At 36.6% G+C, this 14,106-nt stretch overlaps 1 protein-coding gene across 2 annotated transcripts in view; it reads left to right on the top strand.

The window, feature by feature from the left end:
- The first annotated feature begins 1,459 nt into the window (after positions 1-1,459).
- Positions 1,460-14,106, top strand: part of LOC127844450 (uncharacterized) — a 37,041-nt gene continuing 24,394 nt past the window's right edge. Inside the window, exons 1-2 of one of the 2 annotated variants that reach the window (XM_052374661.1) lie at positions 1,460-3,476; positions 13,408-13,568. In XM_052374661.1, coding sequence (XP_052230621.1) covers positions 1,515-3,476; positions 13,408-13,568 — 2,123 coding nt within the window. In that variant the 5' untranslated portion in view covers positions 1,460-1,514. Of the gene's footprint in view, positions 3,477-13,404; positions 13,569-14,106 lie in introns of both variants that reach the window. The other variant, XM_052374660.1, reaches the window with a different exon arrangement.

Raw genomic sequence — 14,106 nt, 5'->3', positions numbered from 1 at the left:
AGACTCTAACGATTCCCCAAGACATCCGTATCAACCCGAATATTACTGCATACTTACTACTTTTCAAGTTTCTTTTCATTACCCGATAATCCCATTTTTAAAAGCACTTTCTGGTAGATATTGACAATAAAAGTGCTCAATTATTTCTTTTACAACAAACGTTGCCATTTATCTCTTAGTATGAAATAAATTTCAGCAAAAGTGACAATTTATAGATTTGATGAAATATGGCCACTGAACATGAGTAAATTGCCAGATGTGGTGTGTGTCTGATAATACAAAGCTCAATATACCCACGCTTTCTATGCACATGACGCGACGTTGTACATGCTGCATAATTTTCGCGCCCTTTTTATTGAGACAAAGGGTCAACACAAAATAAATTATCACTGTTTATTTGAAGTAAGAATCTGTTAACGTAGAGTTAACATTTACTTTGGGAAGTGGGTTTCTGATAACAAATTTAATTATGTTCATTTGAGACTTCAAGAAAACATGAACAGTTGTGAAATGAATTCAACGATAATTTGTTTAAACGCTGTACGAGTCAAATTAATGTTTTGAGAGTAATATTAATTAAATGCACAACTTCAACGTCATCAGTCTTTTAAGCCAAGATTTCTGTGGCAATTACATGTTTGTCACGAGTCGTCTGCATGACTTAACTGCAGGTAGTGCCTGCCTACGAGTGCTGTCCCTTATACAAAGCGTACGCTCTCATTGGCCAATATTGATTTTGCAATACAGCGACGCACCACCCTTAAGCAGGCTTTAGTTGGGTTAAGCATAAGATGTAGTTGACAGAGGATCGTAAATTGGCTTTCAAAATTTTTGGCAAAGTTGATATGGCTTTGATCTTAAGAATGGCTAGTTGCAATAAAAGCCAATATACACTGATCAGAAAATTTCAGACTCTGCGTCGTTGCGCGGATCGATGCCGCGTGCCTCGGCAATACGCCGCGTGAACACATGAAGCAGCCACTGAGTACTAACATTCTGGCCTTGGGGTGACCAAGGATTATATTTGTTCCGCGTTGGCTGTACTGTAGCAGTAAAATGCAGAAAAAAATATTCAATTCTTATCATTACAAAATTGAACTGGATACACTGTATTACCTTTAATTTCAACACTCAGAAAGCCAAATCAGTATCAGAAAATCTCAAACAAATACGTTTGTTAGCCATTTATAGCATCTAAAGCAAATCACCTATTACAATCTAATGTTCTAAATGGATTTTGATCACAACTTTCACATCCCAAAATAAGGTAGTTCTGTTAAATGAATTGCAATAAACTGATGTAATGTAACAGATAGACCATTCATTATTGATGTTCATTGAAAATCTGTTTTAGAACTCTCATTTTTACAGCCTGATAAATTTATTGCATTAATAAACCGTAAATAAAAAATATTATGGTATAATGTGTTTTTATATATGATATTTATTTTAGGTATTCGTTTATATGCAATTTGAATGCTGCCACCATGGATGAAGAAATTTGATAAAGAGCAATGGCTGATAAAAAAACATTTTGCAAAAATGTGGACTCTGCTAAATTGGTAAATGGTTGTACTGAACATGATAATGAAATACAAGAGAATGGTGTTTTAGATTCACATCTTGATGTGCATGCAGACAATGATTCTGACTTTGCTATGGGTGGAAGTTGCATGTCCCATCATCCAGACACTAGTGAACAGACACATGGGATTGGATTGCAAAGAGACTCAAACAGAAATAAGGAAACACATAAAAAAGCAACAGCATGCAAAAAACTTGAACCTCAAAATGAATCAGATCAAGATGCAGCTCCACGAATGAAACTTTTTGAAAATAATAATGGAATAAATGTTCGTCATTCAGGTTATTCTGCAACAGTATGTGATGTGTACAGACATGAAAATGATGTCATTTTTGGTAGAACAAGAGGTTGCGAAGTGCATTCCTCTCCTGTGACAGTGATTGTTTCTCCGCATGTTCAACAAAACAGAGTTGTGGTGTTTAGAAATGAATTAAGTCAGCTTGATCAGTCTTCACCGGTCGATATCCCTTATAGTCATCAAATAAATGGAGAAGCATTAGCACCTCTAGCCACACCTGAAAGTTTTTCTGATGAAGAACCAATAAATGCCCAAGGAAGATTACATGAGGATCTTTTCAATTTGCATGAAGAAATCGAACATTTAAACACTGCTGAAGATGAAAAACCTAACATAAGTGAATCTGAGCATAATACTAACAGAGAAGTTGTAGAATGCTCAGACATTAAATCTGAACATTGTCATAATGAATTTGATAGAGGTGGAACTTTGGTAAGTGTGCCTGAATGTCAACAGATGTCTAGCAGTGAAAGCAATTTAAGTAGTGTTCATAGCGAGGATGGTGAGGTTGACAATGTAACTGTTGATTCTGTTGTGCACATAGAGTTGGAACAGTTGGAAGTGTACAATGAGGAGTTCACAGAGAAAGATGATGGTAATGACGTTGATGAAGGAAATGCAAGTGATAATAGTGTCGGTCTTGACAACAATGACAATGAAATGGAACTTGAAGAAATAGAGGAGGCTGAAGGTGCAGTCAATGTGTCTCTTCCAGAAGATGTTAATGGTGATGATGTTGGTGATTTTATTGAAGCAGACTTGCCTCCAAATGTTGAAAGGCTTGCATTCTTTTCTAGAGATTCCTCATCGGATGAAGATGAAGGGTGTGGTGACGAAGTTTTACTTGCCAACGAAGAAGTAGTTTCTGATAATGAAACAATTGATCCAACTCTACATGTTTTTGACTCTCCTAAAAGGGAGGATGAAAATAAGATAAGAAATGATAAAAAATTAGACTTTTGCAATATGTTGTCAAATTCACTTTCAGAAAGAGGTCAGCTTTTTGACTCTGAAATGTTTGCATGCAATATATCTTGTGATAAATTATCAGAAGAGAACGACCTTGATGTGGATGAAATGTCAATGACATCAGAAAGTGAGGGATTAAATAGGGCCAGGGAATGCTCAAACTGTGCTTTTCAGACACCAAACAGAAACTTGTCTTTCGGAGATTCTAATAGTGCTGTGTTAAATGGCTGTAACATATGTGCATGTTGTGACCGGCCTTTTGTACTTGATAAAGAAAGACACAAAGAAATGGGGATAGATGTCTGTGATAAGTGTTTTAAAATACACAGCATTGAACAACAAAATGTGTGGTCAGAAAACTTCAATGGTGCTAGACGTAAGTCCCACAAATGTTCAAACTTGACCCCCAGAAATTCCAGTTACTCGTTATCTTCATATAATAATACTTATGAAAAAAGGAGCAACACTACTCCGTTTGCAAGGTTCAGTAGTAGTGATAGTGAGTCATATGATAGAGTTTTTATGTCTGACTCACCAGAGATGTCCCCGGACCCTGAAAACAGACAGGACCTTGTGTTTCAGGTTGACAACATGGCTGATATTGCCCACAGACCTGAATATCAGGTAGGGAATATAAACTCCGTAAACATTGACCACTCAAAACACCACACATTCTTGTGTATTCTGTTTACACAATTCATTTGTATGCCCAAAAGGGGGGGGGGGGAATTTGGTAGTTGCTTTTTCCATCTGTTGGTGGATTGGTATTCCGTCTGTATGGGTGTCCTGTCTGCTCTGTTACCCCAAGTTTAACATCCTGAGACGTTGTTCTAAAGAATTTAACAAAACTTTGGATTATTATGCCTCATGACCAGACTAAAAGGCACATAGAAATCTCCTTGGCCATTGGTTAAGGTCACATTTCGAGGTCAAAGGCAATAAATTTTAGTTTCCACTGGGTAACTATAACAGGCCTGGAAGGATTTTAATATAAGTTTAGAAAACTATTCTCCACAACAAGATTATTTATTGCATGCAATTCTCAAGTTCCTGTTGAAGGTCATTGTCACAATGGAAGATCAATTTTCATCAAAAGAAAGCTTTTGCTCTGTAACTTAAACGATCCTGAAAGAGTTGTTTATATCATTACAGATGTTAATACCCCACAACATAGGGTATGTTGCGTACAAGTCCGATGCTACTACCACCTTATTTTTGTAAGCTCAATTTAGCACAACTTTCTCATGGTGAGCGTTTGTGATTTCCTTTTGACTGTTGTGCTTTGTCAATATTTATCTTATGAACACAGTAGTGGCAATATTTTAGTTAACATTTTTATGTCCCCCACTATAGAAGTGGGGGACATATTGTTTTTGCCCTGTCTGTTGGTTGGTTGGTTGGTTGGTTGGTTGGTCTGTTTGCGCCAACTTTAACATTTTGCAATAACTTTTGCTATATTGAATATAGCAACTTGATATTTGGCATGCATGTGTATCTCATGGAGCTGCACATTTTGAGTGGTGAAAGGTCAAGGTCAAGGTCATCCTTCAAGGTCAGAGGTCAAATATATGTGGCCAAAATAGCTCGTTTTATGAATACTTTTGCAATATTGAAGATAGCAACTTGATATTTGGCATGCATGTGTATCTCATGGAGCTGCAAATTTTGAGTGGTGAAAGGTCAAGGTCATCCTTCAAGGTCAGAGGTCAAATATATGTGGCCCAAATCACTAATTTTATGAATACTTTTGCAATATTGAAGATAGCAACTTGATATTTGGCATGCATGTGTATCTCATGGAGCTGCACATTTTGAGTGGGGAAAGGTCAAGGTCAAGGTCATCCTTCAAGGTCAGTGGTCAAATATATGTGGCCCAAATCGCTTATTTTATGAATACTTTTGCAATATTGAAGATAGCAACTTGATATTTGGCATGCATGTGTATCTCGTGGAGCTGCACATTTTGAGTGGTGAAAGGTCAAGGTCATCCTTCAAGGTCAAATATATGTGTCAAAATTGCTCATGTAATGTCACTTCTGCAATATTGAAGCTAGCAATTTTATATTTGAAATGCATGTGTATCTCATGGAGCTGCACATTTTGAGTGGTGAAGGGTCAAGGTCATCCTTCAAGGTAAAACGTCATATAGGGGGACATTGTGTTTCACAAACACATCTTGTTCCTTATATAGCTTTATTGAAACTCAGTGAAACAAGACTGTAGTAGAAGTCATATTTTAAGCTCACCTGTCACAAATGACAAGGTGAGCTTATGTGACCGTGTGATGTCCGGCGTCCGTATGTGCGTGCATGTATGCGTGCTTGCGTGTGTCCGTCAACAATTAGTTTGTGTAGACAATAGAGGTCACATTTTTCATCCAATCTTTATGAAATTTGGTCAGAATGTTTATCTTGATGAAATCTGGGTTTGGATTGTATTTCGGTCATCTGGGGTCAAAAACTAGGTAACTAGGTCAAATAAAAGAAAAACCTTGTGTAGACAATAGAGGTCACATTTTTCATCCAATCTTTATGAAATTTGGTCAGAATGTTTGTCTTGATAAAATCTGGGTTTGGATTGTATATGGGCTATAATATGGGTCATCTGGGGTCAAAAACAAGGTCACTAGGTCAAATAATAGAAAAGCCTTTAACAACATAATTAATTGTTTTTCACTAAGTGTATAATAATAATTTACATATCAGATTAAAGAGAATAAAATTTTCTTTATTATTGTTTTTATTTCATGAAAATCCAAAAAGGATGTGTTATTAATCGTTGCTTAATTATTGAACAATGCGGATTATCGGTATTGATTTTTTTCCTGACAAATGCCGTCCCAGGTATTAAACTCTTTCAGCTGTAGACAGTGCATTAATACATCGCCGTGTTATTGACCTGAACAATTGATAGGAAGTCGGCATTAACACCGGTCAGAACCGGTCATCGAGACAAAGGAATATTACTGGTGTAACAACAAAACAATGGTGTAATCGTACATCGTAGCGGCTTAAATAAACAATTACATCTGGTTAAAGATTAAAGATTGCTGCCGATTTAAATCAATTTGAGTAAAAGCTGTTAGCGAATTATCAACTTAGTCACACAATGAACGTAAGTAAAGAAGTTGATCATTGATTTTAATTTCGAGAAGTTTGTAACGTTGTAATGATTAAAGGCTAAATGTGTTACAATTGTGAATGATGATAGATGAACGGGTATAAAACCCTTGACATTTTCGGGTATAAAGTGTCGGAAATTGCGACTGTTATAATGGCGACCATATGCAATAAGCGCCCTTTGGACTCTAACGAATCTAATGACCTGGTCTCAAAAAAAATCAAATCTGATAATAGCTAAAGAAACTTCAGCGTACAGTTTATATATTATACCTGTACGCTGAAGCCAAGCCCGTATCGAAAGTCAACCAGAGTCGTAACATATTTATGTCACGCTATAAATCAAAGAATGATCATTTTCTTGGATACATTTCTACATATATTGGTGAATGAATATAAATTACTGCATCGGGGAATATTTTAAGGTTCAAATGTTTCAAATGCATCTTACAATAGATGAAAATAACTATCATCAGTCTGAAATTCACAATTTTGACGCCATTAACGCTTTGTCACGTGACGAGTTTTTATTTGGATACTTTCAGATCGACCTTGACATTTTTTGCTGAAATTGTAAACATTACTTTCCTTTTCTGAAATCTATTATTTGTGATTGACAACTTACATCTGGTGGATTATAAGACTGATTTCAGTGTGAATCAGGTAGTTTTAAATAATATTTACTTTGAGTTTGTATTTACACTACCATTTGTTAACAAAACAAGTTAGAATAATCTAAAATACCGGGAAATGTCATTCTGAATTTGAAAACACTTGAGCACATGGTATGTTACTAAAAATAGAAATAACGTCATATGACCGTGAAATCTCAGGAGATTCGCATTTCAAGAAAGTCTGTCACATCACTGTTTTTCTCGATATGTAAGAGCAGAATAGATAAATTTTAAATGTTTAAGATAGTATTTTGTGAAAGAATATATCAGTTAAATGTGAAAAATGTCAATCTTTCCAATCAAGTGGTTGATTTGAGCCAATAACTGTATTTAAAAGCTGTTTTGACCGGTCTTTGTTATCTGTCAACTTTTCGGGAATTTCTGGTTGACTTTCCTATTGGGGTTGGTCCATAAGTATAAAGTTGTGCCAGTCAAAAATCATAAAAAGGGACATTTAAAGTTATGGAGGCCAGAACTAATCTGATAATAGATCATTCAAAGATGTTTGGCTTTCGGAATTCAAGTGGTTAGATTATAATGCAAAATCAAAAACAATGTATTGCAAAATATGCATATAGTTTCAAAAATCAAATTCATTCACATCTGGGTGAAGTATGTTGAAAAAAGACAACATAAAACATCAATGACAAATGCGCAGGCTGCGGCAATATCCAAAAGTGAAGCAGCTGTAGTGTCAGCTATGACTAATGTGTACTTTGCTGCATAACATACTCTCGCATCATCGCTGGTTCCAGACCTGAACAGATTGTGTGTCTTGCAGGTAAAGAATAAATTAAACATCTTTAAAACAAATTTGATTTATTTTAAATTGATTGATAAATTAATTTTTTTAAGTTTGCTAAAAATATTGAGCAAAATATATTTGAAATCATCAAGTATATTTTCAGGTTGCAAATTTGTATTTATATATTTTCAGGGTGCAACCCAGCTCAATGACCTTTGAGTTGACAGCCACACGTCATATGAACACAGCTCCAGTGTGTCGGAATTTCAAAACTGTATGGCAGACGTTCTGAGGACTGATCTCCAGAAGATACAGACATCATGCAAGTACATGTACAGTATCATGATCGATGAGAGCACAGACATTTCAGTGAAGCAAAATTTAGTGACCTATGTTAGACTTTTGGAAACTGATGAGTTTGGAATGACTTTGCCACATACTTACTTTTTAGGTGTGGATGAACTTCAATGAGCAAATGCAGAGAGCATACATGAGAATGTAGTTATTTTGCTTGGTAGAAAGGGAATTGACATTCAAAATTTATGTGGGGTGAGCACTGACGGGGCTTCTGTAATGGTTAGGCGAAATTCTGGGGTAGTCACCCGTCTGAAGCGTGCAGTACCAGGTGTGTTGGCAACACACTGCATAGCACATTGGTTGGCATTGAGTTGTGCCGGGGCAGCCGATACCATTCCATATTTGGTGAAATACTAAGAGATTCTGAATTCTGTTTATAAATTCTTTCAAATTCTCAAAAAAAAACATGTCCACTTTTTCGCAAATTCAGATGGTACTAAATGTGGAAACAAAGAAGTTCAAAGAAATGTTTCACACTATGTACTTCTATAAATGGTTTGTTGTAAACTGTTTATTTTTGTTATGCACACATGATGATTATAGTAATAAACATATTAAAGCTTCGTTTTGTAGTTTCTTCTTTAACACCCCTTAGCCTAGACTTGCAACAGGTGGTTCCGAATGCTTTGCTAAAACTTTGGCTACAGTTTCTAAAATTTGGCTACACAAAATTCCATTTGGCTAAAATTTTGGCTACAGACATTTTTGGGCCAGGGGAGCCCTGTTTGGATTGTATTTGGGTCATCTGGGGTCAACAACTAGGTCACTAGGTCAAATTATAGAAAAACCTTGTGTAGACTATAGAGGTCACAGTTTTCATCAGACCTTAATGATATATCGTCAGAATGTTTGTCTTGTTAAAATCTGGGTTGGGATTGAATTTGGGTCATCTAAGGTCAAAAACTAGGTCAAATTAAAAAAATAATTTTGTAGACAGTTGAGGTCACAGTTTTCATCAAATCTTTATGAAATTTGGCCAGAATATTAATCTTGATGAAATCTGGGTTGGGATTGTATTAGGGTCATCTGGGGTCAAAAACTAGGTCACTTAGGGTATCACGTTTACAGATTTTTGTGAACGTTTAAACGAAATTAAATAAACGAAGCATTACCGTTTAAACAGTATCCCTATGTCTGTTTTAAAAGCATCATTGCCATCGCATCTCCAAACTGAAAGAAGCAATTATTTCCGGAAGTTATATTTAGTGCATATCCCTTTCGCGCAATGACGTCATATTAAAACAAACTGTTCTCGTCGTTGTCGAACCATTGGGTTACACTTTGTCTACTAACATGCCGTAATATTTTGTTACAAAGACGAATTAATATCGTACCAACATTCCTTAAATAAGAGTAAACAGGTTTTAAAATTGTCAATGTTTTACTTAACACGATGTACACCAAAAGATGCATACTTCAATTTATGTAAAAATATTCCTATACGGAGATTATTTGCCATATCTCTTGAAATGAATGCCGATCAAGAAACGTCGGAAAAATTTCCTCGTGCACTTCATGCCGACGCACTTCCAATGGTCAAGACGATTCGGGTCATGCTCATGCAACAAAAGGCGGGAATTTTGTGATGACGCGCGTTAAATATTCAAGACGTCTAGTCCGTACATGGTGTATTGTTATGTTTATGGTATTGTGAAAAAGGGGCATGTAATGCACGTGATACAAAAAGTTTTTAATACGAGTCTTTTTCAGCAGCTGTTAACAAGCTTTGCAACGTCGTAATGAACTAAACTGATTAATATTGAAATTGACTGTCGTTAAAACGTTTACAGTTTTTGTAAACGTTTTTAACCAAAACACGAAACGCGACCGTTTAAACGTGATACCCTTATAGGTCACTAGGTCAAATCATAGAAAAACTTTGTGAAGACAATAGAGGTCATAGTTTTCATATGATCTTAATGAAATATGGTCAGAATGTTTATCTTGATAATACAGTAGACTCTCTGTAAACCGGGCGGTCAGGGGACCAGCCTGATAGTCAGGTTTTCAGAGAGTTTCGGTTTACCAAGAGAAGGCATATTGCTGAAATATACATTGTATGCATTGTGTACAAAATCATATTAGAATGAAACAAACCATGTACATTTACATGTACCATGTGATAACTGTATTTATGTAAGGTTTATGTATAAAACATTCTTCAAAAAAATGTTTTTTTTATTCGATTAAGCAAAAAACATTCCATACCGACTTGTTTTGATTAATCCCAAAGTGAGTGTGGTGCTTTATACATGTACATACGTGACATTTGTCATATGGGCGAGTGAGTCGTGTTCGAGTTCGCTATAAATAGCTCTGAATTAATTAAATCTCAAAGACAATTTTGACGAATAACGATTTGTGAAGACTTGTAGATTTGAGACTATTAATGCTGAAGATGCGTTTGTAATTAAGAAAAGGCAATGAATGAATTTGCAGACAGATAGATGGATATTTAACGGTCATATTTCTCACAGTTTTATCTGACAAACAAACAAACAACCATTTAAGCGTTAAAAACATGGCTATATGATCTTTTAAACGACCCGAGAAGATCACAAGAAAGTGATCGTCGAACGGCATGCATTAATTTTGTAATTAAATTGTTTATCATAAGTTTAATAAAACTATCGAGTCAATCACTTGTTGGCGTTACCGCACGTCTATTATTGACATTTACAGTTTGTTTTACATTATTAAATCAGACTTCTTTAGCGCGGTAATGACTTGACACCTTTATGGTATGTTTAATACGATTATCGATGATTGCGGAAGCTGAATGTGTGACACCGCACGTGCTGTTCTGACTAGGTATTGTTATTTTCACGCCTCGGGCATCTTGAGAATTTGGACCGTCCGGTGTACTCAGAGTCTACTGTATCTGATTTTGGATCGTATATGGGTCATCTGTGGTCAAAAATTAGGTCACTGGGCCAATTCTAGTAAAAACTTGTGTAGATGAAAGAGATCACAGTTTTCATCACGTCTTAATGAAATTTTGTCAGAATGTATTAATAAATGAAATTTGGCTTGGGATTGTATATGGGTCTAATAAAATTTAAGTTCATAAAGCAAGGTTAGTCAGGTGAGCGATTCAGGGCCATCATGGCTCTCTTGTTGTAATGAAACTTTCTCAGGACATTTTAAGCTCACCTGAGCACAACGTGCTCATGGTGAGCTTTTGTGAACACTTTGTGTCCGTCGTGCGTTGTGCGGCGTCAAAATTTGCCTTGTTTACTCTCTAGAGGCCACATTTATTGTCCAATCTTCATGAAATTTTGTCAAGAGATTGGTTTCAATGATATCTTGGATGAGTTCGAAAATGGTTACGTTTGCTTGCCAAACATGGCCGCCAAGGGGCGGGGCATTTTTCCTTATATGGCTATATATGGCTTTAGTAAAATCTTGTTAACACTCTAGAGGCCACATTATTGTCTGATCTTCATAAAACTTGGTCAGAAGATTCATCCCAATAATATCTTGGATGAGTTTGAAAATGATGCGGGTTGGTTGAAAAACATGGCCACCAGGGGGTGGGGCATTTTTCCTTATATGGCTATAGTAAAACCTTGTTAACACTCTAGAGGCCACATTTATTTTCCAAACTTCATGAAACTTGCTCAGAACATTTGTCCCACTGATATCTTGGATGACTTCAAAAATGGTAACCTTTGCTTGAAAAACATGGCTGCCAAGGGGCGGGGCATTTTTCCTTATATGGCTATATATGGCTATAGTAAAATCTTGTTAACACTCTAGAGGCTACATTTATTTTCCAATCTTCATGAAACTTGGTCAGAAGATTCGTCCAAATATTATATTGGACTAGTTCGAAAATGATGCCTGTTGGTTTCAAAACATGGCCGCCAGGGGGCGGGGCATTTTTCCTTATATGGCTATATATAGTTAAACCTTGTTAACACTCTAGAGGCAACATTTATTTCCAATCTTGATGAAATATGGTCAGAAGATTTGTCTTAATGATATCTTGGATGAGTTCAATATGGTTACGTTTGCTTGAAAAACATGGCCGCCAAGGGGCGGGCCATTTTTCCTTATATGGCTATATAAGGCTATAGTAAAATCTTGTTAACACACTGGAGGCCACATTTATTGTCAGATCTTGTTGAAACTCGGTCAGAAGATTCATCCCAATTATATCTTGGACGAGTTCAAAGATGATGCCTGTTGGTTGAAAAACATGGCCACCACGGGGGCGGGGCTATTTTCCTTATATGGCTATAGTAAAACCTTGTTAACACTCTAGAGGTCACATTTATTTTCCGATCATCATGAAACTTGGTCGGAAGATTTGTCCCAATGATATCTTGGATGAGTTCGAAAATTGTTTTGGTTGCTATAAAAACATGGCCACCAGGGGCGGGGCATTTTTCCTTATATGGCTATAGTAAAACCTTGTTAACATTCTAGAGGCTACATTTATTTTCCAATCTTCATGAAACTTGGTCAGAAGATTCGTCCAAATAATATATTGGACTAGTTCGAAAATGATGCCGGTTGGTTAAAAAACATGGCCGCCAGGGGGCGGGGCATTTTTCCTTATATGGCTATATATAGTAAAACCTTGTTAACACTGTAGAGGCAACATTTATTTCCAATCCTGATGAAATATGGTCAGAAGATTTGTCTTAAAGATATCTTAGATGAGTTCGATATGGTTACGTTTGCTTGAAAAACATGGCCGCCAAGGGGCGGGTCATTTTTCCTTATATGGCTATATAAGGCTATACTAAAATCTTGTTAACACTCTAGAGGCCACATTTATAGTCCGATCTTTATGAAACTCGGTCAGAAGATTCGTCCCAATTATATCTTGGACGAGTTAAAAAATGATGCCTGTTGGTTGAAAAACATGGCCACCACGGGGACGGGGCTATTTTCCTTATATGGCTATAGTAAAACCTTGTTAACACTCTAGAGGTCACATTTATTTTCCGATCATCATGAAACTTGGTCAGAATATTTGTCCCAATGATATCTTGGATGAGTTTGAAAATTGTTTTGGTTGCTTTAAAAACATGGCCACCAGGGGCGGGGCATTTTTCCTTATATGGCTATAGTAAAACCTTGTTAACATTCTAGAGGCTACATTTATTGTCCAATCTTCATGAAATTTGGTCAGAAGATTGGTCTCAATGATATCTTGGATGAGTTCGAAAATAATTATGTTTGCTTGAAAAAAAAGGCTTTCAAGGGGCGGGGCATTTTACCTAATATGGCTATAGTAAAATCTTGTTAACAATCTAGAGGCCACATTTACTGTCCGATCTTCATGAAACTTGGTCAGAAGATTCATCCCAATAATATCTTGGACGAGTTCAAAAATGATGCCGGTTGGTTGAAAAACATGGCTGCCAGGGGGCGGGGCATTTTCCCTTATATGGCTATAGTAAAACCTTGTAAACGCTAGAGGCCACATTTATTTTCCGATCATCGTGAAACTTGGTCAGAAGATTTGTCCCAATAATATCTTGTTATCTCAGGTGAGCGACTTTGGGCCTTTCAGGCCCTCTTGTTTGTTATATATGGCAAAAGGTAACACCATATTAGTATCATGTTTGTCCAATCGTCACTTAACTTATCGAGACAGTTTTTGTAATGTTATTTTTGCTGAGTTTGAACATGTTTATTTTCAGCAGAATGGCTCCTACGCTTTATCGGAGCGCAATCACATGGGAATGCATGGCCACTCCATGTCACAGGAGCTGGCAAGTCCTGAGGAAGACATATATTGCCCGTTCTTCACGAGACGAACACAAAGTCTTGACCAGGACCTTGCCATTGGAGGAGATGACAGGGGGTGCGTTCTCAATAACTTTGCTATGGATGTTTTTTTAGCTCACCTGAGCACAACGTGCTCATGGTGAGCTTTTGTGATCGCCTTTTGTCCGTCGTCTGTCGTGCGTTGTGCTGCGTCAACATTTGACTTGTTACCTCTTTAGAGGCCACATTTATTGTCCAATCTTCATGAAATTTGGTCAGAATATTGGTCTCAATGATGTCTTGGATGAGTTCGAAAATGGTTACATTTGCTTGAAAAACATGGCTGCCAAGGGGTGGGGCATTTTTCCTTATAATCTATAGTAAAATCTTGTTAATACTCTAGAGGCCACATTTATTGCTGATCTTCATGAAATTTGGTCAGAAGATTTATCCCAATAATATCTGGGAAGAGTTCAAAAATGATGCCGGTTGGTTTAAAAACATGGCCGCCAGGGGGCGGGGCATTTTTCCTTATATGGCTATATATAGTAAAACCTTGTTTATACCCTAGAGGCCACATTTATTGTCCAATCTTGATGAAATATGGTCAGAAGATTTGTCTTAATGATATCTTA

The sequence above is a fragment of the Dreissena polymorpha genome, chromosome 9 (genome assembly GCF_020536995.1).
Source record: "Dreissena polymorpha isolate Duluth1 chromosome 9, UMN_Dpol_1.0, whole genome shotgun sequence".
Classification (NCBI taxonomy): Eukaryota; Metazoa; Mollusca; class Bivalvia; order Myida; family Dreissenidae; genus Dreissena; species Dreissena polymorpha.
Note: the sequence above shows the minus strand (reverse complement) of the source record. Positions and strands in the feature narration are given on the sequence as shown.